Source organism: Corticium candelabrum, chromosome 14 (genome assembly GCF_963422355.1).
Source record: "Corticium candelabrum chromosome 14, ooCorCand1.1, whole genome shotgun sequence".
NCBI lineage: Eukaryota > Metazoa > Porifera > Homoscleromorpha > Homosclerophorida > Plakinidae > Corticium > Corticium candelabrum.
This window is the reverse complement of record NC_085098.1, coordinates 8,110,284-8,131,012: the sequence shown is the minus strand read 5'-3', so window position 1 is coordinate 8,131,012 and position 20,729 is coordinate 8,110,284. Positions and strand designations below refer to the sequence as shown.

Here is a 20,729-nt window from a genome sequence, read left to right as displayed (position 1 = left end):
GTGTGTACGTGTGTGTGTGTGTGTGTGTACGTGTGTGTGTGTGTGTGTACGTGTGTGTGTGTGTGTGTACGTGTGTGTGTGTGTGTGTGTACGTGTGTGTGTGTGTGTACGTGTGTGTGTGTGTGTACGTGTGTGTGTGTGTGTGTACGTGTGTGTGTGTGTGTACGTGTGTGTGTGTGTACGTGTGTGTGTGTACGTGTGTGTGTGTGTGTGTGTGTGTGTGTGTGTACGTGTGTGTGTGTACGTGTGTGTGTGTGTGTGTGTGTGTGTGTGTGTGTGTGTACGTGTGTGTGTGTGTGTGTACGTGTGTGTGTGTACGTGTGTGTGTGTGTGCGTGCGTGTGTGTGTGTGTGTGTGTGTGTGGTGCGATAGCTCAGTTGGTTAGAGAGTCATCTTATGGAGTGTGTACATCCGGGACCTTAAAGGGTCGCATGTTCAAGTCACAGTGATGGCGAGCTATGGCATAATTTCCTTAAGCAAGAAACTAACACACATTTGTTTCTCTCGACTCAGGAGTATAAATGAGTACCTGGTCATTGACTGGGGTACTAAGCGGCCATCGGCTGTGATGTGACATCAGCCACTGGGGTCCCGGTGAGACTTCGGGTGCTCACATCACAGTTGGCTTCACAAGTCGGTGCTCCTGCGAGTGCCTGGCCCGGCTCCAGGAGTTTGCTGGCGCAGGCCCAGAGTTTCCTGAGTAGCGCACAGGGCCCAGCCTAGCAGCTGGGGGCCGTGACCTCTGAGAGGCAGCTCCTGACGTTTAGGATTTCTGTATTTTTAGGTATGTGTGTGTGTGTGTGTGTGTGTGTGTGTGTGTGTGTGTGTGTGCGTGCGTGCGTGCGTGCGTGCGTGCGTGCGTGTACATACACGTGCATTCTTGTGCTTAGTACGGATTCGTACACCGTGCTTTCGAGAACCTGGTCGTTAGAAATTACGGGGGACACGCTTCTTGGCAGCGAATACGGTTAGTAACTATGTAGAATTAGAAACACACTTAATCTCTAGAAGGTGTGTCCTTATTATTGTTTATGTTTGCAGAGAACTGGCAGCGTCAACGGACGAAGAACGGCAAGAGCTTCGTGAGCACCGAATTTACGATGATCGGTATACGTTTCGGTTGTTGCAAGAGGCGTCTAAAATATGCGGTGAGGCTAAATTGATTACTAAAATCAGCAACAATTCATCAATGCGATCTACGACAGGTGTCTCAAAAACCGAACTTCAGGAAGGGTTTGGAAAACGGTTCTTTCTCTGGTGCTGCGAGTACGGCTATGATCGCACACTACAAGTACTGGGAGCTACAGTTCGTGAGTTTCTTTCTAATTTGGACGCTCTTCATGACCATTTGGCATCAAACTTGTTTCCTGGCATGAGGGCTCCTTCATTCCGCTGCACTGATGGTCTTAGCGGTGAAATACTTTTGCACTACTACTCTTGTCGTCGGGGTTTGCAGCACATTGTGATTGGAATTATCAAAGCAGTTTGCTATCAACTTCACAACACAATTGTTGACATGGAGGTTGTTCAAGAGATTGATGATACTCATGATCATGTTATATTTGTTATTCGAGAGTTGGGAGAAGCACAAAATGACACAGAACCCGATTCTACAAAAAGATATCGTATGCAAACTTTCAAACCTGATTTTTCATACATAGAGAAAGTGAGCTGGTCTCCAGTACCACCGATGCACTTTTGTCAGATTTTCCCATTCCACATAATGTTTGATGAACAGCAGAGAATCTGTCAAATGGGTACTTTGCTGTTTCACGTAGTTAGAACATACAATATCAATGTTGAACATGCCAAATTAGGTGATGTCTTTGTCGTGGAAAGACCACACGGAATTACTTTGAATTTTAGTGACATCAAGTCCCATGTCAACATGGTATTTATTCTTAATTGCAAGAAGTGCTCCCCAACAGAGCCTCTTCGCCTCAAAGGTCAGATGATGCTTTGACCAAAAACAGCGAGACTGAAGGAAAAATACTATTTCTTTGTTCTCCTCGTGTTTCCGATCTTAAAGAATTGGCTGGTTGCCGTCTTTATCTTAGTGATATGCCACTTCATGATGCCACACGGGATCTAATGCTATTGGATGACACACGAGCCAACCAGCACAGTCAAATTGTTCAATTAGAAGATGCAAATACAAAATTGAATAATGCTCACTCTGCATTAGCAAGAGCACACAGCGAGTTGGCAAAACAAAAAGAGCTAACTGACAAGCTTCTATATTCAATGTTTCCAGTACATGTTGCTATTCAACTGAAACAGAACAAAACTGTTGTTGCAGAGACCTTTTCATCTGTCACAATTCTGTTCAGTGATATTGCTGGATTTACTGCTATCTGTGCTAAGTGTCACCCTTCACAAGTCATTAGTATGCTTGATCAATTGTACAAAGAGTTTGATGCTGTAACATGGGAAAACGAACTATATAAGGTCGACAGTATACTTTACATCATCTTGTTAGAGGTAGTTAAATGGTATCTTGTTTACAGGTTGAAACAACTGGAGATGCTTATATGGTCGTGGGCGGGTTGGTGAGACGGACAGAGGCCCATGAAGAGATGGTATGCAACCAGGCTCTTGATATGATGGCTGTTGTTGGAAAAGTTCAAATTCCTACAAACTCAATTGATCATGTTCATGTATATTATATAGATACGTGTGGCATTGTATATTCAACGAATTCCAAAACAGTCTTTCTCTTGTCAACTGCTATAGATTCGAATTGGTGTTCACAGCGGTGAGGTGATCGCTGGTGTTGTTGGTCATTTGATGCCACGCTATTGTCTGTTTGGAGATTCAGTCAATCTAGCAAGCAGGGTGGAATCAACAGGAGTAGCAGACAGGATTCAAGTGACCCACGTTATACAAGGGTTTCGTTTGAACTTTTGTTAATGAATTAGCAACCCTTTTTTGATTGTCTATAGAGATTGTTTGTTTATGCAGGGCACTAGAAAGAAAGCCACAGTTTGTGTTCGTGGAGCCACACGAAGTAACAATGAAGAACGTCTCCCAGCCAATGCTTTGCTATTTCCTTAGAGAAAACAAACAGAGAAGAAACCGACGGTTGCAGCTGATGAAACGCAAACCAAGCCTTTTAGTATCTCAAACGTACGAAGTTCAACAAAGTAGAAATGCTCATCATGAAGTATGGAGAAGTCAGCGAAAGTATATCAATGATTCTTTGCCTGTTGTGAGTGAAGAGGATCAACTCAATAAAGTGGAACAGCCTGCGCAAGACAGTACTGTCAAACTGTCTACACAAACGGTTTCTCTGGAAATACTCCGAATCAAACAAGAATATAGCCAGAAGGCAACAACTGAACCGAAAACTATGACTGTATCTTTTGAAAATTTTACACAAACACAGAACTTATCATTTACCTCTTCCGTTGTTGCGTTACTGATTGCAGCATCTGCTGTGGTCATGTGGTACTACAGTAACTAGTGTCATCTGTGTGCCGTATGAAATTCGAAAAAAGCGGTATACATCAACAGCAGCTCAAAGTGCTAATTAGTAAGTACGCATACCCGTAACGTAAAGTAGAAGAAATGGCTTTAATGCCACCCACACTACAGCGTTTATTAATTGATGAAATAACTCTGCCTGGTACGCAAACAATTTAAACCTGTTAACACTGAAAGTAAGCTAACTCTAGGTTAGCTACAAAACGTTCCATTATCTATTAAAACAAAGCTTTAGACATAAAATATATGTATGCACAAAAAGAAGTTCAAACCCAAAACCTGTGATCAAGAATGAAAAACTTTGTACTAAAACATTACAAGAACTAATACTTGCAGTTTCAAATTATGTCCCTAGCTGTCCACATATATTTACTTTTCCTTCAACCCATTCAGTGTTCTCATTAGAGAAGCCATTATGCCAGCCATCGCTTTTGCTCTGTCCATCAGCAACAGTACAGAGTTCTCTTCAAGTTCCTTAGAAATTGCTTCAGCTGCAGCTGATACCATATGACGGAAAGCGCCAACAACCTCCATGACACCAACAATAATTGTCTGCCTTATGTCTGGCACTGAAAACTGAGTGCAGCTACAAGTCATGTAATCCACACATTGGCAACATGATGTTGCCAAACGTTTGACAGTCTCCAGTGCTTTTTCAATCTCAGTATTTCCTGTTGCCATTTTTTGCACAACTGCTGATACTACAACCTTTGTTTGCTGAGAAAGTGTTTTGGCTTCACTAACAAGACTGTTTTTCACAGCATCATAATCCAAGTCACAACTGTTGACTAATTCGGATTCGCTTCCAGACATTACATTCTGCAGTGACATATCAAGCTTCAATACAACATCACTAAGAGATAAGATGCACTTTCTGCAAGAATCGGTCATTGTCCGATGAAATATATTATCATCATCAGCATCTGTCTCCGCAACAGCACTGTTATCATCTTCTTCATCTGGAGGAAGAGATTCAGGCAATGGAGGTGGAGAAGAGTCAGATACTATGTAAAGACTACTTTTGTCGTCATTTGACTCATTACCATAAATTTCATTGGCAACATGAGACTCGTCAATACATTGTTCTTGTTTGCTATCAATCATTGTTCCATGTACAGGTGACAACTCTCGTGTTTCATGACGAGGTGATAAATTTACAGACTGGGTATCTCCAAGTGGAGATTGATTAGGAGATTTCCTTGGAGAAACAGGAGATCGATAAGTTGCTCGTCGTCGACAGGGACTGGCATTGGGACTGATGTTAGCATGTTTCGAGTCTCCAGTTGAAGGTGGCAGCCATGGATGTGGGTGCATAATAGGGTATTCACTGGATGACTTAACTGTCTTCTGCAAGGTTTCGGGTGTGGTGCTGCTGCAATTCGCTTCTACTCTTATTCCCATAGAACTATTACCACAAGTGGGTGGCGCAGGAGCCCTGTAAGACTTGCTAGAAGGTTTCAGTGATTTAGTTAAATGTTCTGAATTTGTCCTATGACCAACAGGTGGCTGAGGAGCTTTGTAATGCTTGGTTGATGGTGGCTTAGCAGCTATAACAGAGCTTGAAGACACAGCAGTTACAGAAGATGAAGGCACCATATTTTCATCTGATGTCACCAATTCTGATTGTCTATGGTAAGACTTCAGAACAACTTTAGGGGATTGTTTGCGAGCAAGCTTTGGTGAAAATCGTGATGCAATTCTCGGTACAATCTTTGACAGTCTACCAGCACGTGGCGATGCAAGACCAGCAGTAGATAATCTCTCTATTTCACCATTAGCCAAACTTTTTCCTGGAGCATCACGTAAATCTTTCCCTTCTCGACTTAGACTAGTTGTTGCACTGCGAGGTCGAGGATACGTTGGTGGAGGCACTCGACGATTAGATGTTGTCACAGAGCTTCCAAACATAGACAAGCACTTCAGAACTTCAGCAGTCTTTTTAGAAACAGGAACAATATCTGGACCACTATCATCTTTATCATCTTCCTTTACCAGTCTATTTCCTTGTAAGTCGTTTCTTGCAACATCTAACACTTCATCTGGAATAGGTGATGTAGGAAGTGGAGGAGGAGACGTGTGTCTTTCTTCAACTTGAACAACAGATAATAAATCATCTGTTGCAGGTGTGTTAATTTCCGACTCAACAACAGGAGGAGGAATGTCAAATGCCAGTTCTTCCAACAAGTCTTCTTCCACAACCACTTCAAGTGGATAAGGCAGATCACTTGGAGATGGCAATTGGCAATTTGGAATCAAGCAAACATCCTCTGGCTGGTCCAAGCATCCTGTATCCTCCACTATATACTCATCTATTGCAGTAATAGTAGCTGGTATCAAAAATTCATCATTATCTCCATCACATTCAGCTGCATCAAGCATCAAGCCCTTCTGTTCAGTTCCTTCTTCTTTTGACTCTTCCAGTTCCCTTTTTAACCAGTCAGGAATGTTCTCTGTCAAGACAATGCTCTCTCGTGATGAACAAGCTGCTACAACTGCTTCTTTGATAAAATTGGCATGTGGTACAGTGTCCAACTGCATGGAATTAGATGAGTGCCCGCAAGCCACAAACTCATCTGGAGGCTGAACAAAAGGAACTTCTTGACATAAAGATGTCAATGGTGGCAAAGAGTCCAACTCTAAAGGTTCCATAGCAACCACTTCTCCGGGTACAGAAAAATAAGCGAGCTCCTCAGATATCAAATGTGCATCAAAATCTGAAGGTGGAGGCAGTACAAAGTTGTCCAACTCAGGGTCATTCTCAACTTCACTGAACTCTAAAGGAGGTGGAATGTACTGATTCATCTCCAATAATTCTTCAAAGCCTTCTTGAAATTCAGGAGGAGGAACTAATGGCTCATCTGGAAGATCAAATTCTGCAGTAGTCAAAGCTATGTCATAATCCACACTATCAGTGTCATTCCAATCAAAATTAGACTTAACTCGCAACTCATCCTCACTATCATCCCAAGCCATCATCTGATCAGTGCCTGTCCATAGATCTGCTACTAAAGGTATTTTAAGTTGCTTTTCTCCACGTGCTGATCGTGTCCTATTCACACTGTCGAGCAGCGTCTGTAATGTGTCATCTTCCTCGTCAATGCAAACAGTGTCATCATCAAACACCGACATTGTCAATGCCTCGGGTAACATAAAATATTCATTTGACCTCTCTATCTCTCCATCTTCTGATTCTTTCACAGTATCCTGACTACCAGCTTGAGAACCACTAACAAGTTGACGACTAGGTGGAGGTGAGTACGTAAATGAAGCTCTTTTCAGTCTACTGACAGCTCTTGCTGCAGCAGCTTGAGCTGCCTCTCTAGCTACTACTTCTTCTCCTGCATCCTCATTTGAAAAATCATTGATGCCACGTTGACGAGGAGACATCATTCTTCTTTGTATATAACTGTCTGTCTCTCTACTTTGTAGTGATTGATTCCAGCTTTCTTCTACCAAGTTAATACCAGTAGCTCTCAATTTGACAACAAATGGAGAACCTGCTGGTTTTTCGTAATTAAAAACCGATTGTCTCAAATCCAGCACTCGCTCGGAATTATTTAAATCCAATTGCTCCAAGCTTCCATTGCTATGTCCACAACTGCTGTAGCTCCAGGTAGATGCCAACACAGTGTGCTTGTTGTGATATGCTGGCACTAAAATACAACACGTTGCACAATCAGAATCTAAATATCAATTCAATCTACCGTTATTGATACATGCAACAGCTAACTTGCACAGCTGAATATACGAGACTGAAGTCCCTATTTTTAAACTGCATTACGTTACAAGAAAAACTATAAAAATAATGTTGCTGTCAATAAATAGGAATTATAAAAATAACTGTGAGTGTTCACAACTGTGAAAGGATGAATTCATTACAGACATCCACACGTAACCTCCAAAGTAATCAAATACACTCCCAACATCTTCTGGACCACCAAAACTGTGTCAATATTCCACCTAGCTGCTAGTCGCAGTGACAATTCCACAAAAGACTCTTAAAAATAACTTCACACACAGAACAAATGAGAAGTAACTGTGTTTATTAGTCATTGAAGTGAATCAATAATGACTGAAGAGTGGGTGAGTTTGAATTACACTTTATTCTCTAGGCATTCACAGACAGCAGTGCAGCTAACCTTGAAAACACCAAGTTGTTCTGTCTAAATTGTTCATAACCATACTGGAAATTTCTGAAACAGCGCCCAGTCAAAAGATCGCCCTCTGGTTGGAACTGTTCTCATTTACAACCCATGGGCCGGTAATGAGAATCAAGATTGTGGTGAGTGATTTGATGATATTCCGAGGCTGATTAGTAACGTGCGTTACTATAATACAGTGTACGTACAGGTTTGGCAACCAGACACTGGTCTTACACTGTAGATTAAGAAGGAACCTCTAAAGAAACACCTGTGTTAAAGAAGTGTAGGAGGGTAGTCAAGTTTGGTCACACTCCTAAGTTTATAGTATGCAGGACGTCGGAAGATGGGCCTCACACTTGCCTACTCTGTGATAGTCAAGTCCATCTGCCAATTTCCAGAGTTTCCTACAAACCGCCCAGGTGCTTATTGAGAATGGATTTCTTCTATAAAACCGCCATTTTCTGTATTGCTGCCCTGGGCATTGTTTTGGAAATTCCCGGTAGTACATAAAAATAACAAGATGAGTATATAAAATCCAGAGCAATGTCAACTCCCATACGAACAGTAGCAGACATATGGCAAACAGAGAGTACAACTACAAGCAGTACTTAGCATAGCGACACAGCATACAATTCAAACATAATATCAACAAGCTCATAAACAAATAACATACTGTTATTGATGCTTTGATAAAATAACACCAAATAGCAAATGAACAAAATCAGTTACGCAAACATGTGGCACGAGAATAACCAAGTACTAATAATAGACATTATAGCTCACCATCAGCAATATTTTCTGAGCCTAGAGTAGCTGATTGAGAAAGAAGAGACTTTTGGTTTGTGAACAAGCAATGATATCCATTCAACAAATTCACCATGTCGACAGCAGTAGTAGCATCCATCGCCAAAACAACATGCTACAAAACACGAGTTTGCCACCATATCTCAAAGATCTCAAAACAAATGTTTTCCAATCTACTCACATTCTGATCACGAATTCCTACACAAACTCGAACATGTCTTGCTTCTAATTCTGTAATAGTGAGTTCAGTCAGATTACTAAAATCTGTAAACTGAGTCAGCTAACAGAAAATAGTAGAGATATATTGCATAAATCCTAACAACTTTCTTGCAAAAAACCAGATAACTACCAAATTCCTCTGTCTTGAAATTACATGACAAAACCCAGACCGTGGGCTAACTAGCAACATAACTTTTTTCTCTTCCTTCTCCTACAAAATCATATCATTCTCTTAATTACCACAAAATGAGTTCATTCCTCGATGAACAGACCAACACAGCTGTATAATAACTGCCTCCAAATACACGAAGTTCTGCTGCAATCTTCAAATATAGCAGCTTGGCTTGCACATCAGTTAGATGCTGTCAGAACTACAATAAATACACATAAAACGTTGCCAAGTACATTTACCAACCCGTTCTCCTGGCAAAGACATAAGCTGCAAAAAAACATTGACATCTGTAAATTTCAATGAACACATCATATAAACATAAGAATGTATTGTATACACTCTCAAAGCAAGACTGATCACACACACATACACACACGCATGCACACACGTACGCATGCACACACACACACACACACACACACACACACACACACACACACACACACACACACACACACACACACACACACACACACAGCTACTACCACATGCATATGTACAACAAGAATTAATAACAATTAATTAATAACAGATAACAATTAATTAATAACAGACACAACTGTGTGTGCTACAAAAGGTTATCCTAGCTAAAGTACCTGATTCAGTTTCACACAGTGAGATATCATCTTTCTTAATTCTTTGGCCTTCATGCTGAGAATAACTTGTTCTGGTAGAAATTTCTCTAATCCACACTCTTTTCTAAACAGCAGACAAATCCTAGTATAGAATATTGAATACTCAAGAATGTCTTCATATTCTTACTCAATAGTCTTGATAGATATTTTGTTAGTAGGTCCATTCCTAACTGCGTGCTGTTGCATGTGAAGAGCTCCAAGTTTAATAGCAACATCATTTGTAAGATCAGAACCAAACCGACCGTTCACAACATCATTGCACACCTACATTAATTAAAAGCACCAATTTCATGCACTCACACACCATGCTATGCATCAACATATATCAGCTTCTAAACAAATACATCATATGATGGACTGTCAGTCTCCTAGCAGCCACGCCCTTGCTCTGCAGTGCCCATAGGACGCTTCAAGCACAAGTGCAGACTATAACTGTCATTGGCCCACAGCATAATTCATATGAAACTACCATGCCATTCATTCCATCCAGGACAAACTAGTCTAATACATAAAACAGCAAACCTTTTCCTATAAGTAAACCAATTAATTAAATGGCTTCCACTAAAAAAGACTACTCAAGTTTTAGCTCTGAATCTGTCTTACTTCAAGTGACACTGACACTACACCATGTCAAGGCTCACCTGTGCAAACAAATAGTCAAAAGCATTGAGATCAAGTTTCAGTAACTCCATTACATCTTTGGTAACTAAACGAACTCTTAGTCGACATTTCCAAACCTTGCTCCTCAAATTATTCACCTATAATCAGTACACCATAACCAAACAATGGACAATGTGATTTACTATCTGACATCTAACATCAATGACAGCATGATCACAGGGAATATAGATAAGCTGCAACTGTCCAGGACCTTCCATCATTAGTGCAAAATGATGTGTAGCACGCAAAGCCAACTTTTCACACAATGTTTCAATGACTTCTGACACAGTTGTCAAGTGATCAAATTTCATGGAACGAATCTGTCCATTCTCCAAGTACACTCTAAACACATCCTTTCCAACCGGTTCATTTGGAAGTCCAAAATTTGACTTCCGTTTCCAACATTACAAAAATGCATAAATAATTCAAATGAAGACACGAAAAGCATGCTAATTTCTCACCGAAGTGATAGTGTCAGAGAGTGGATCTGCAAAGTGAACCTTTAGTTGATGCTCTGAAGATTTACGTGCTTTCTCTGCTTTGTTGAGAAACGACGACTTTTTGGGAAGTTGTAACTGTAGTTGGTAACAAATGACAGCTGACACAAAGCTTTGAAAAAGTACAAGAGACTAACTTCTGTTTGTTTTGAAGACACAACGAGACAGACTTTGTCTTCACAACTTCTAGATATTAATACACATAAAACACCAATTGTAATTCTATGCTGCATACGCCACTGTTCATTATCTCTTAAACTTTGAGTAGATAATAAGTCTATACTACAAAATACACACTTTGTTTATACAAGTCACAGCATTTCTATGCTGTCTCAAAAACTGTTGCCAATATCCCGTTCACACTAGCACACTTGCCAACCGTGCTGAGAGAGGTGTGAAGATAGACCGCGCAGGCGCACGCCAGGAAACAGTGCCAGCCCCTGTTCACACTACGTAAGTCTCTAGAAAGCCAGTGGGTGTAGCCATTCGTAACGTACGCTAACTATGAGAATTATGGATTGTCAGTATGCTTTCGCTGCCATATTATTGACGGCAATTCAGCAATCCAGATCGACAAATCGTGTCAGGTCGAAAAGGAGATTACGCCGGAGAAGGCAATTGCAACGTGTACATTGCTCATAGTGTCATACACTTTCCTAGCACGGCGGCGGCATCCCTCAAGATGCGCTTGCACGGTATCTTCGATACACAATTCAATCAGAAACAAAGTTTCTCCTTCTGACCACACCAGTTTGCAATGAGCTAAGCATGCATGAACTCGCTTGCAGATCGGTAACTGTTCACACTACACAAAACATCCGAGCCAAACCGTGCCAGCACAGCAAATTGGAGCAATCTGGGCCAGCACGTTTCTGGCCCTCTCAGCACAGCACGGTAAGTGTTCACACTACATGACAAAATCAAACCGAGCTGACCAAACCGTGCTGGCACAATAAAATCCGCTAGTGTGAACGGGCTATAAGTATGAAAAAGCATCCAAGCCATGTTTGTTTGTCATGCAGCACACCTTGTATATACTGTAGCATATGTCAACAGAACAGGTACTCAACGCAAGAATGAAAATTTGCCTTTGCCTGTGCGCATGCACACACACACATACACATACACACACACACACACACACACACACACACACACACACACACACACACACACACACACACACACACACACACACACACACACACACACCTGCCTGCCTGCCTACCTACATAATGCAGTACACATCAAGTGTACGTAACTCAACTCTTTGATGAATGTACTTCACTGAGAAATAGCAACTATCATAGTGGCATACACTGACACATTAAAATATTTACAAAGTCTGAGTGTTTGCCACCTTCATCAACAATAAAGTAAACACCTCGTTTGCTGCCTACACTTCTTACTTGATCAACTCAATAACTCTCGCATTTGGTGCAGACTCTACACCTTCACCATTCACAGAAATTATTCGATCACCCGCAAACATTTTATCTTCTGCTGGACCACCTGCAGCATAAAAACATTGTTTTTACAAACTACCAGTAGCTCACTTGTGTTGTTCTCCATTGTATGCAATTACCTTCAATAACTGAACGAATGATGACAGGCTTCTCACTTCCAGCAATAAATCCAAAGCCTAAATCAAAGGGACAATAATGACTAAACTGGAATCACCACAAATTGCAGAGTACTGTACACTATGCATCTAAACAATACGAACACATCAAACTTACCAAGCTTCTCATCTCTGTCTAACATCACCTCCCGGGGATCAGTATTGTTTGTCAATCCCCCAGTATTGATTGTCTAACACAAACCATCTTAATTAAGCATATTAAAAGGTAAAACTTTGGTCACATCCATATCACACGAGGTCACTCACATCTTCTATCCTAGGATCCTTCCTGCTCGTTCTTTCAGTCAAATGACTACACAACAACAACAACAACAACAACAACAACAACCCAATCAATCTGATTGTTAATTTTGTCATCTTAGCGCTACCTTACTTTATAAAGTAGAATTCACCATTTTCATCACGAGCCATTTCCCAGCCATAAGGTAAACTATAGATACATTGCCATTTATCGCTAGGTGGCAACCAATGACAACTCTTCACGACGTGGCTACAAAACACAATTGTAGAGTACACTACAGTAGCATAGAATGCAATATAATACAATACAAACAGCAAAATATGGTAGAGTACATCAGTAGACAAGACAATACCTTGCAGTACAGTAAAGTACAGTACAGTACTACAGTAGACAGCTAGTAAAGTACAGTAGTAGAGTAGAGCAAAGTACAGTACAGTATAGTAGAGTACAGTACAGTACAATACAACACAGTACAGTACAATAGAGTACAGTACAATACAATACAATACAGTAGGATCTCCATACAGTATAGTCTACTATACAGTAGAGTTTATGAAGAACACCTATTACGTAATTAAGACCATGCACACCGCAAAGATCCACACTGGACATAGTTCTCAGCACAGTCAGCTGCTGAGACAATGAATAAGAAAAATCTGCAGCCTAAATCGCTGTGCGTCTCTAGACCGTACGACAGACACGAGAAGCGCCCTACATGTCGAGTGGTGAATTTGTATGTAGCTAGAGAGCTAAAGAAGAAAAGTGAAGTTCAACGATCACATCATCTAACTCGTAACTCGCGCGACCTCGTCGTTCTCTTCATAAATGACAGCAAGTAACGTCAAGATCTTCAGTAAAAGCCTTACTTGAAGTAGTAGAGACGTCCGTCATGCGTAGATTTTGTCTCCCAGTCCAAAGATGTCTCCTTTTCACTTGCAGAACCAGACATATCATATCCAGATAACAAGAACTCTTTCTAACAAAATCAAAGCACCTAAAACAGAACGTCAAGAGGGCAGCACCACCTTCCCACACCACAGATTATACGGGAGCTGATATAGGTCGACTTCTTATTGTAACGTGCGTTAAATTACAAATTATAGTGATGTAAGTGACGACGTGGCAGTTGCCACATCGACAGCAGATTTCATGTCTGAATGAGCGTTTTGTGTAACTGTACTATGGGTCAACTGTATGCCAAGCTTGTTCGTGTAGCAAGAAAGTCTGGAGTAAGTCCATTTGCTGCAACTGATCATGATTTCTGTCAAGTTCTTCCTCCTGAACTGTCACTTCACATTCTCTCCAATTTGAGTGCCACTGACCTCTGCCTGGCTAGTTGTGTAAATGATTATTGGGACGCAATGGCTAGTGACAATTTCCTGTGGAAAAAGTGACTCTTTCGTGTGTCGTCATGACAACGATTTATTGTAACTCATTAATTCTTTCTGACGTACAGTTTGTGCAAGAGCACGTGGAGAAAAGTAACAGCGTACAAATCAAGGCCACAGGTACGATGATTGTTTAAACAAATTGATAGAATTCTTTAATTGTCTACTTAATTAAAACAGGAACTTTCTTGTCCATGCAACAAAATGTTTTGATTTTGTGTGGTCACACCTCACCACACAATGAAATTCAGCACGTTGATTTTTCTTTGCTGTAGGTATACATAGAGAATCACACCCACTAATTTCATAGCAAGTCTCTCGAAATCACACACACAATTTTATTCCCACACCAATTATTTCATTAAAGCAATATTTGATCTGATAGTGGGCAATTGATGTAGCACACAGAGGCCTTGTCTTTGGAGGCAAGGAGAGCATCTTCATAACTGTACGTCCCATTAGCTAGAGACAATCGAGGCAGGCATGAAGAGCTTAACATTTTCTCCATTTGTGTGTGTGTGTGTGTGTGTGTGTGTGTGTGTGTGTGTGTGTGTGTGTGTGTGTGTGTGTGTGTGTGGTGCAATCGCTAAGTTGGTTAGAGAGTCATCTTGTGGAGTGATTACATCCGGGACCTTGCAAGGTTGCAGGTTCAAGTCACAGTGGTTGCGAGCTATGGCATCATTTCCTTGGGCAAGAAACTTACACACAATTGCCTCTCTCGACTCAGGAGTATAAATGAGTACCTGGTCATTGACTGGGGTGGCAAAGGCCTCCGACTACGATCAGCCACTGATGCTTACACCACAAAGGACTTCGGGTACCCACACCACAGTTGGCGTTGCAGTCAGTGCTCCTGTGAGCACCTAGCCAAGTTTCAGGAGATTGCTTAGCACAGCCCATAGTTCTTGCTTAGTGCACAGGAACCCAGCCATCTGGCTGGGGGCATTACCGTTTAATGGCAGCTCCTTATCCATTTGCCATTTGCCCTTTGTGTGTGTGTGTGTGTGTGTGTGTGTGTGTGTGTGTGTGTGTGTGTGTGTGTGTGTGTGTGTGTGTGTGTGTGTGTGGTGCTGTAGCTCAATTGGTTAGAGAGTGCGTTTGGAGAATGGAAACATCCGGGTTGCATGTTCAAGTCACAGTCACTGAGTGATGGCGAGCTATGGCATAATTTCCATAAGCAAGAAACTTACACACAATTGCTTCTCTCGACTCAGGAGTATAAATGAGTACCTGGTCATTGACTGGTTTGGACAAGACAGCTGGCTTGGCAGTAACATCATGCAGCAGACGGGTACGTATATGGGCCTTGGTGTCCAGTCCCAGAGCTGCGCCATGGTCAGTGCCCCTGGATGACTCTGACCAAGGTGCAGGTGGATTGTAGCGCTGGCCCTTAAGCCTCCACGTACCGCATGGAGGCCCTCTAGAGGCAGAGGGAGCTATCTCCGTAACTGACCCTATCTATGGTCGACGTTGAACGACGTGGAGGGCTTAACTTTTGTCCATTTTTTGTCCATTTGTGTGTGTGTGTGTGTGTGTGTGTGTGTGTGTGTGTGTGTGTGTGTGTGTGTGTGTGTGTGTGTGTGTGACTAAGTGAAAATGTGAAATGTCGTGTGACTTCTTGTTCTATTTAGAAGTCATATAAACAGCTGTACTTGGTACTGGATGAAGGGTCTTGTCTTTTCAACATCGATGCTGAGAGGGTATACGCTTTAGCTTACAAATAGACTCTACTATAGTAACCAGCAAAATATTGACATGTTCAGGGTATCAACTACCTTACAGCAATGGGAGCACTGGACAATGACCCATCTACTATTGCTGCTTTTTTACATAACACTAATGTCCTCAATTCACAGCAAGTGTTTTTGTATCTTGCCAAGAGGTAAGATCGACTTCTGTAAAGCGTAAGAATTTAATCACTTGAATGTTTGCTGCTGTTTTTAGAAGAGATATTTTGTCTGCACTGATTCATCTTCATGATTATGGAAATATGTTTTTGCCTGAAGCACTTAGGTTCTAATTAATGTTCTCTAAAGTCCGTTACATATGACAATCGTTGCAATGTGGGAAAATTCTCAGATCTTGATCTTGAGATTCTGGGCACTTATAAAATGATACTTCCAGAACACACTTGAAGAGGTAGAGATATTGGATTATCAGATACGTTAGAACGAGTGCTCTAACAGTGTCTTGTGTGCACGTTTATATTGACCTGATTTATTAGCTAGTACTACCAATTAGTATTAATTTGACCTAAAATCCCTGAGTTTGGTTGCTGCTGCTGCTAGGCTTTTGATTAGTTACACTAATTCAATTTCTTTTTCCTCCCTCTAGGCTGGCCAATCTGATACCAATCCGCAATTCCCACATTGTAGCTATTTTCATGGACTTTAGTCTAACTACTTTCTTATTTCATGCGCTGTTTGCTTGTTTAGGTATTTCTTTTGGCACATTCCTGCTCCCAGGGAGCGTGGCGGTCTTCTAGAGTTCATGTTGAATCAATTCTCACACCAGTTTTGTATCTGTAATCCTCATTGTCAGTTGAATCACGGTAAGCTTCTCACAATTTTACAAGTTTGATATCAATAAAACTACAATTTACACAACCAGCCGTGTCAACATAAATGTAAAACCACAGTGATGTAAATAACTAATACACATCAGGCTCGATGGAAGCAAAGTTAGATTGGTCCAACAAACACGTGCTAAACAGTGTAGATAGTCGTGTGACATGACAGTGGGAATGATATACAAGTGTTCATCTATGGCAATGGCTGATCTGTCTATCCGTAAGCTAAAATTCAAACTTTAAAACAATTGGGGCATGTCCTCACTTAATTAAACACAAAATTATTTAAATCAGCTATACCTTTCCCGAAGTGTTCTTCATTAGCCTTTTGGTGAAAGTATGTTCTACTTTATAATATTAGTGACTAGTCTGGATGTATACATACAAACTGTATGTATGTTAGAGGTCTTTGCAATCTCTGTAGGATATGCAATTGTGATTACATAAGTTATTTGTATATAGTTTATGTGCTATATACCAGCAATGAATGAGTGGGTCTTTGGATATCATGCACACAAGAGGTACAATGTAATTCCAATGTTAGAGATTTTATGTATTCATTAAAATTTATCCATAAATTAAATTGCTGAGTAAGCATGTCAGCAAAGACACCTGCCGACACACTAAGGTGCCATCTAGTACTAAAATTCGCGTTCCTCTCTTTCAGCTGGTCTTTCTCCTCCTGGGGAGAGAGGCCGGTTGGACACTCAAGTCTATTCTCATAATTGTGTAGCCACAATGAGTCTTCAGCCTGCTGACATTATTGACAAAGTTTGCACCACCGAAGTCCCCAGACCCAGCTACATCGATATCGTTCCTATTTACAAAATGAGACAAACTTTATAATATAAATAAGTTTTGATACCCAAAATGACTGCAGTCCTGGCATGTAATTAGGAATACAACTGTGTATTGTAGATACTGTGTATGTCATTTGCTACTCTCTCATCCTTCTGGCTGTTGACTTGGCAAGCCCTCATGTCAAGAACAAGATGTCTAAACGAGAATTTATACGAAATCTGAGGCATGCAGCTTATCAAGGATCTGATGAGTACTTTGGACATTTGTATGACAATATCTATTTAGCTGGCCACGTAGCACCATTCAACTATTGACACTTTCTGCTGACTTGTCGTTGATAACTGTAGAAATCTATTTATACATAATAGTATGATACCAATGCACGTCAAATAGTTGTTTACTTGAGTTGCTCACAATCTCCATTCACATAAATTAGTGAGTCCAGTTTACTCTAATGACCACATTATATGTATAAGTACTATACCATCTTCACTAAAAACTAACTAAAATGTCATGCTCCTTTGGTTCTGTAGCTAAACCTAAAGCAATATGCAAACTACGCCATAGTTATGAGGCAGCACTTATAAAATGGTTATTTGCACCCAGACGTTCATCTTCCCCTACCTATGCCAATCAATCATTCCTACCAATACGAATGAATAACTAAACTGACCACTACAGCCAGAAACGCAAAAGGTAGCCAAATAAGTGACGATCTCAAATGACTCAGCATGAGAACAGCAAAAGAACCACTGCCACTGGATGCCTCTACGGTTTCCTTGTCTGCTTTGTATGGGTTGTTATTTGCCTGAACCTTTTCTTCTTCTTGGCCTTTATTTGTATGAAGTCTTCTTTCATCTGCCTTTTCTGCCTGTTTGTCCAGCTCTTGTTCCCCTGTAATTTCTTTTCCAGCTGACTGACTGTGTTCACCGATTTCATCCTCTTCTACCACAACAGATTCTGGCTGCTCCTGTTTGCTACCGGTGCTCACATTTCTGCTCTGTCTGACACCTTGCAAAGATTCTTTTCGTGCAGCGGCTTCCATTAAGAAAACACTTGTCCTCCGTTTTATTAATTCCATGCGTCGCTTGCGACGCTGCGTATTCTCTTTCAGAAAATAGCAAAGCATTGGTTGGTGAACATTCTTCATTCCTACTACATGTGGCTCCTTGAACACAAACTGAGGCTTTGTCTCTAAACCTCTGCCAACAAATATAACAAATTTATGTTAAAGGCATATCATGTTAGTATAGAAAATATCACTTGTATGTAGCTGAAGTCACTTGAATCTTGTCTGCTTCTCCTGTTGATTCTGTTCTACTTGCAATATTGACTGTGTCACCGAAGAGACAATAACGTGGCATTAGATGCCCAACAACACCAGCCATCACTTCACCACTGTGAATACCAACTCTAATCTGTGTAGCACAATGCAATAAATGTAGTGACCAAAGCTGTTTTCATTTAGCAATTAGTTACATGAATGTGATCTCGTGGGTCAATAGGATTTTGAACTTTTCCCGCAACAGCCATCATGTCAAGAGCCTGGTTGCATACCATTTCTTCATGGCAGTCTGTTCTGCTTGTCAAACCACCTACAATCATGTATGCATCACCAATTGTTTCAACCTAAAAATTAACCAATCTGTATTAATTTACATACAACCTCTGCAAATCACCAGGTAGTTCACCTTATACAATTTGTTCTCCTTTGTTACAGCATCAAACTCTTTGTATAAGCAATCTAGCATCGTAATTACTAGAGAAGGATGGCACTTTCCACAAATAGCAGTGAAACCAACAATATCGCTGAAGAGAATGGTCACTGAAGGAAAAGTTTCAGCAGCGACGTCTTCATTCTGTTTGAGTTGAGTGGCAACATGCACTGGAAACATAGAATACAGCAGCTTGTCCGTGAGGTCTTTCTCTTTTTCCAAATCCTTATGTGCATCAGCCAAAGCAGAATGAGCAACATTCAACTTGGTGTTCATATCTTCAAGCTTGACAATCTGCCCATGTTGATTGGTCCGTGTGTCATCCAGTAGCATGAGATCTCTTGTCGCATCATGAAGAGGTAGGTCACTGAGGTACAGACGACGTCCTGCAAGCTCATTGAGATCACCCACACGTGGAGAGCACAGGAATAACATCTTTCCTGCACTACCATTCTTCTCATCCATATACACCATTTGACCTTTGAGACGAAGTTCATTTGAAGATGAATTCTTGCTACTGAGAATAAAGACCATGTTAATATGAGACTTGACATCACTGAAATTTAGGGTCATTCCTTGTGGTCTTTCAACTGAAAATACATCAGTTAGCTTGACATTCTCCACATCTATGTTGTGGTCTGTAATAACACGGAACAGCGAGATGCCCATCTGACAGATTTGCTGCTTATCATCAAAAATTATGTGAAAGGGGAAAATCTGACAGAACTGTGCTGCTGGAACTGGAGACCATTTAAGTTTGTCTATATAGGACAGATCAGGCTTGAAAGAGTGTTGCCTTTTAAGTTTAGCACATTCTGTCTCCTCTGTGACTGGACCGAGCTCTCTAATAGCAAATACGACGTGATCATTAGTTTCGTTGACTTCTTGAATAATTTCCATCTTGATCATTGAATTGTGCAGTTGACGGCAAACTGTCTTGACAATTCCGATGACGATATATTGTAGGCCCCTACGACAAGAGTAATAGTGTAAATAGATCTCTCCGTTAGGGCCATCACTGCAACGGAATGAAGGGGCCCTCATGTCAGGAAACATGTTGGTCGCAAGGTGGTCATGAAGAGCGTCCAAATTGCAGAGAAAATCTCGCACAGTGGCTCCTAGAGCTTGCAAAGTTCGATCATAGCCGAAATCACGGCACCAGATGAAGAATTGCTCTCCAAATCCTTCCATAAGTTCCATTTCAGAAACACCTTTTAGGCACACCACATGTACCTCAAGATTAAACTTGAAGTGCACTGACCGTTAGCAGCTGCTACTTACCGCATATTTCAGACGCCTTCCGTAACAAACGGAACGTGTACGCGTCGTCGTAAACATGCCGTTCACGAAGTTCCTCGCCCTCTTCTGGTTTGTTTGCTGCCTGTTGACTGACAACACAAGCAAACAACGACGGAATGCAAGTAGTGCCGCTTCAGAAACTCAAGGATCCGAACGAACCATCCTCACCGTATTTTCTTCCAGACTTCGCTTCCACCGTACTTGCGAACGATCAGGTTTTCGAGAGCTCTGTTCACGAAGCCGTACTAAAGACGAATCAAGATGAAACTATCATATACCATCGTAAAAGGTGCTATTACAAGACGATACCATGTCGTAACGACGGGTGAAAGGTAAAGGTGGACGTTGCTCGTCACTGAACTGCTCCCTGCGATGGTCCCGGTTGTATAGCGAAGTTTTTGTTCGCGACTGTGCCCGCCCCTATTGAGAGTCAATGAATGTGAATACCGCCTCTCCGCGAGT

General features: G+C 41.3%; 3 protein-coding genes and 1 pseudogene across 4 annotated transcripts; 2 read left to right on the top strand and 2 right to left on the bottom strand.

Moving 5' to 3' along the window:
* The first annotated feature begins 362 nt into the window (after positions 1 to 362).
* On the top strand, positions 363 to 3,570 carry LOC134189404 (guanylate cyclase soluble subunit beta-1-like; annotated as a pseudogene).
* Positions 3,571 to 3,654: 84 nt separating this feature from the next.
* LOC134189403 (uncharacterized) lies at positions 3,655 to 13,534 on the bottom strand. The gene is made up of 18 exons (XM_062657647.1): positions 13,362 to 13,534; positions 12,628 to 12,744; positions 12,501 to 12,546; positions 12,352 to 12,424; positions 12,198 to 12,254; positions 12,022 to 12,124; positions 10,750 to 10,798; positions 10,577 to 10,690; positions 10,274 to 10,504; positions 10,097 to 10,213; positions 9,583 to 9,719; positions 9,417 to 9,519; positions 9,064 to 9,087; positions 8,921 to 9,010; positions 8,779 to 8,859; positions 8,611 to 8,709; positions 8,409 to 8,544; positions 3,655 to 7,136 (listed from the first exon to the last, which is right to left on the bottom strand). Exons 1-18 carry the CDS (start codon positions 13,442 to 13,444, stop codon positions 3,853 to 3,855), a joined length of 4,944 nt encoding a protein of 1,647 aa, XP_062513631.1. The 5' UTR covers positions 13,445 to 13,534; the 3' UTR covers positions 3,655 to 3,852.
* Positions 13,535 to 13,605: 71 nt separating this feature from the next.
* On the top strand, positions 13,606 to 17,635 carry LOC134189695 (F-box only protein 8-like). Of its 2 annotated transcripts, XM_062658049.1 has the most exons (8): positions 13,606 to 13,724; positions 13,832 to 13,885; positions 13,952 to 14,003; positions 15,515 to 15,583; positions 15,647 to 15,765; positions 15,828 to 15,896; positions 16,319 to 16,434; positions 17,371 to 17,635. In XM_062658049.1, exons 2-8 carry the CDS (start codon positions 13,857 to 13,859, stop codon positions 17,565 to 17,567), a joined length of 651 nt encoding a protein of 216 aa, XP_062514033.1. In that variant the 5' UTR covers positions 13,606 to 13,724; positions 13,832 to 13,856; the 3' UTR covers positions 17,568 to 17,635. The 2 variants fall into 2 exon arrangements, with proteins under 2 accessions (XP_062514033.1, XP_062514032.1); XM_062658048.1 differs by having other exon boundaries at positions 13,606 to 13,885.
* LOC134189694 (guanylate cyclase soluble subunit beta-1-like) lies at positions 17,582 to 20,676 on the bottom strand. The gene is made up of 7 exons (XM_062658047.1): positions 20,577 to 20,676; positions 20,436 to 20,512; positions 20,250 to 20,356; positions 18,945 to 20,179; positions 18,733 to 18,882; positions 18,517 to 18,671; positions 17,582 to 18,455 (listed from the first exon to the last, which is right to left on the bottom strand). Exons 1-7 carry the CDS (start codon positions 20,577 to 20,579, stop codon positions 17,897 to 17,899), a joined length of 2,286 nt encoding a protein of 761 aa, XP_062514031.1. The 5' UTR covers positions 20,580 to 20,676; the 3' UTR covers positions 17,582 to 17,896.
* Between the last annotated feature and the right edge of the window lie 53 nt (positions 20,677 to 20,729).